This window comes from Caenorhabditis briggsae, assembly GCF_000004555.2.
Source record: "Caenorhabditis briggsae complete genome, chrIII, whole genome shotgun sequence".
NCBI classification, from domain to species: Eukaryota; Metazoa; Nematoda; class Chromadorea; order Rhabditida; family Rhabditidae; genus Caenorhabditis; species Caenorhabditis briggsae.
In genome coordinates, this window is record NC_013490.2 from 11,820,850 (window position 1) to 11,824,510 (window position 3,661).

The following is a 3,661-nucleotide window of genomic DNA, read 5'->3' on the forward strand; positions in this document are numbered from 1 at the left end:
AAAATTTCAAAAAATCACTTTTGCAGTGTGGGGACCCCATGGCGATTTTTTCCAAAATTTTCAAAAAAAAAAGTTTTTTTTGAAAATGTTCACAAACTGTTTCAGAAGATAGAACAATGTTAAAAAATGAGTATCGCACTCAAGCAAATCCTGAAAAACTAATTTTTAACCTCGAAAAATGCATGTTTTTGGCCAAAATTTAGTACTAAAAGCACTTTCAGAGGCCATATTTCGGCTCCTTTTGAGAACGGGGTAAAAAATTTTTGGATTCGGATTCAGCATGTTCGAAAGTACCTTTGTACAAATTTTGAGAAAATTCTCAACCGTTGTCTGAAAAACCTTCCCTTGTCAGAAGCCTTTACTTTGAATAGTTCAAACATCCAGGTTTTTGTATTTCAAAAAAAACGTATTCCCATGGATTTTCATGTTTTTCTTCATTCTTTTCTCAAAAAAAGTCTATGGAGATTTTCAGATTGCCATGGAAATTCCATGGAAATCTTCTTTTCCACTCGTGTTTTTATGTGGAAAAGGGACAAAATAAGCTCACAAAGTTTTTTTTTCGATTTCCCTATTTTATTTCAGCTTAAAAAATTGAAAATTCACAAATCAACATATCTAATCAATACGGGAAGCTAATTAACAAACAAATTAGCATAAGATTTACATAAATGACTATAACCCAATGTTATGGGGATGTGGAAAAAATAAATGTTCTGTTGTCCCTTTTTGGCTTTTCAGCTCACCTTAAGCTCAATTAAGCCTAATTATCTCGATTCCTGTAAGAGATATCAAAAAGTGGTCAACTATAAAAATGTAGATTATAAAATTTTACGTATTTTCTAAGTTTTCAAAATTAAGCTAGCTTCCATAGTTTTTGAGATATGTGCCTTTAAAAGCCCAACCATCGCCTTCGCGCGCAGTAAATTTAATAGTGTATATCTCGAAAACCAATAAAGCCATCAAACAGTAACCAACTGAAAAAATGTAGATTATGAAATTTTACACATTTAATTAATTTTAGAATTTAAGCTAGGTTTTATAGTTTTTGAGATATGCGCCTTTAAAGTTGGCGCCCCTCGCTTCTTCGAGAAGAATGACCCTACACCTCAAGCTTGAGCTCGCTCAATTATCTCAGCTTCTGTAAGAGGTATAGTGGCACCTACATAGAGTCTACTTTGAGCTCTTTCATCTCGATTCCTGTATGAGATAATAAAAAGCAATTAACTAACAAAATTTTTATCACATTATCATAAATATTTTATCAGTGAATCACTTTTTGATATCTTTTATAGGAAACGAGATAAATGAGCTCAAAGTTAAGCGCCGATAAGCGCTCTTTGAGTTACCGCTTCAAGGAACCGAGATAAACTGTTTCAAATCAATAAGTAAGTTTTTTTCAGAAAAATGCCGTCTTCATCTTCTCTCAACAAAAGGAAAATTCTATTCATTCTGTTTTCCTACTATCTGACTTTCCAAACATTCAGCTTCATTTTCACATCGGAACTCTGGATGGTCATAGTCTTCCATGCCTTGGCTTCCTTCCATTTTGCCCTAATGTCTTATATGGCTGGAAATACTCAAGCCACACTCTCCGTGTTTTATTTTACAGAGGTAAGCAAACCTAGGATTTCTGAAAACCCTAGAAATCCCGAAATTCCAGTTCACTCTCCTCTTCTCCTCTCTCATCTGGTCCGGATTTGTCCTTGGTCTCAGATTCTACGTAAAAAGTGCCGAAATCCAAAGATCTGATGAGTACTCGATCTATGCGAACTTCATCGGTATCTGATTCACATAATATCTGGAAAAAAATTTTTTAAAATATTCTTTTAAGGTATTCTAATCCATTTCATAATTTTCCATTGCTATCAATCGAGAGTTATGAAAATGGAACAAGAGGAAAATGGGAATCGTTTTGAGCCATTGGTCGTTTATGATGCCACTGCGACAGATGAAGAAGAATATTGAGGAAATTAAAAAAATTTTTTGTGAAAGTTTTTACAATACAAACTCTCCTTGTTGCTGCCTTTTATTTCGCGATTTCCAAGTTTTTTCGGTGATAATATGATAAGAATTTCTTCAGTTGACCATTATTCGGTATCTCTTACAGTAACCCAGATGAATTGGGTGAAAGTCTTACAACAATAGTACTTTTCAGTGGGTAATACCAGCTACTCGCAGATGGGTGTGGTATTGCTCATCTGACGTTATTTGAGAAGGGTACTGTAGATTGGGCCCGAAACGGACGGGACCAACTGAAATGGATAAAATAGAAAAAAAACTCAAGCTACAAAATTATTCTATTTAGAATACTGTAGCTTGTCTATGAGCAAAGTTAAAGTAGCTCCATCGGTATTTGGCTTACTGCAACTTTGCTCATAGACGAGATACAGTATTCCAAATAGGATTATTTCGTAGTCTTAAGTTTTTCTAACATACCTACTTTTGTTAGTCCAAAAATATGGAATCTGAAGAAAGTTATGGTAGGTTTCGTTTTTGGTCCGTCTCCGATTCTACCTTCACCAGCTCCGATTCCACATCCACCAGCTCAGATCCTTCGATTCGACCTCCATCAGCACCGATTCTACCCCCACCAGCTCCGAATCCACCTCTACCAGCTCCGATCCTCCGAATCCACCTCCACCAGCTTCGATTCTCCGGTTCCACCTCGACCAGCTCTGATTCCACCTTCACTAGCTCCGCTTCCACCTGCACCAGCTCCGGTTCCACCTCCACCAGCTCCGAATCCACCTCCACCAGCTCCGAATCCACATCCACCAGCTCCGAATCCACATCCACCAGCTCCGATTCCACCTACACCAGCTCCGATTCTCCGGTTCCACCAGCTCCGAATCCACATCCACCAGCTCCGATCCCACCTCCACCAGCCCCGATTTCACCTCTACTAGCTCTGATTCCACCTCCACCAGCTCCGAATCCACCTCCACCAGCTCGGATTTTACCTCGACCAGCTCCGATTCCACCTCCACCAGCTCCGATCCTCCGATCCCACCTCCACCAGCTCCGATTTCACCTCTACTAGCTCTGATTCCACCTCCACCAGCTCCGAATCCACCTCCACCAGCTCGGATTTTACATCGACCAGCTCCGATTCCACCTCCACCAGCTCCGATCCTCCGATCCCACCTCCACCAGCTCCGATTTCACCTCCACTAGCTCCGAATCCACCTCCACCAGCTCCGATCCTCCGAATCCACCTCCACCAGCTCCGATCCTCCGATTTCACCTCCATCAGCTCCGATCCTCCGATTTCACCTCCATCAGCTCCGATCCTCCGATTCCCCCTACACCAGCTTCGATTGCACCTCGACCGGCTCCGATTCCACCTCGACCAGCTCCAATCCTCCGGTTTCACCTCCACCAGCTACGATCCTCCGATTCCACCTCCACCAGCTACGATCCTCCGATTCCACCTCCACCAGTTCCGATCCTCCGACTCCACCTCCATCAGCTCCGATCCTCCGATTCCACGTACACCAGCTTCGATTGCACCACGACCAGCTCCGATTGCACCTTGATCAGCTCCGATTCCACCTTGACCAGCTCCAATCCTCCGGTCCCACCTCCACCAGCTCCGATCCTCTGATTCCACCTCCACCAGCTACGATCCTCCGATTCCACCTCCACCAGCTGCGATTGCACC

General features: G+C 42.0%; 2 protein-coding genes across 2 annotated transcripts; one reads left to right on the forward strand and one right to left on the reverse strand.

Annotated features, from left to right (window-relative positions):
• Positions 1-1,404: 1,404 nt before the first annotated feature.
• CBG26038 lies at positions 1,405-1,786 on the forward strand (the record flags this gene model as incomplete). The annotated part of the gene is made up of 2 exons (XM_045244481.1): positions 1,405-1,611; positions 1,661-1,786. 2 exons carry the CDS (start codon positions 1,405-1,407, stop codon positions 1,784-1,786), a joined length of 333 nt encoding a protein of 110 aa, XP_045098873.1.
• Positions 1,787-2,608: 822 nt separating this feature from the next.
• Positions 2,609-2,857, reverse strand: CBG09144 (the record flags this gene model as incomplete). Its single annotated transcript, XM_045244482.1, has 1 exon — positions 2,609-2,857. One exon carries the CDS (start codon positions 2,855-2,857, stop codon positions 2,609-2,611), a length of 249 nt encoding a protein of 82 aa, XP_045093937.1.
• Between the last annotated feature and the right edge of the window lie 804 nt (positions 2,858-3,661).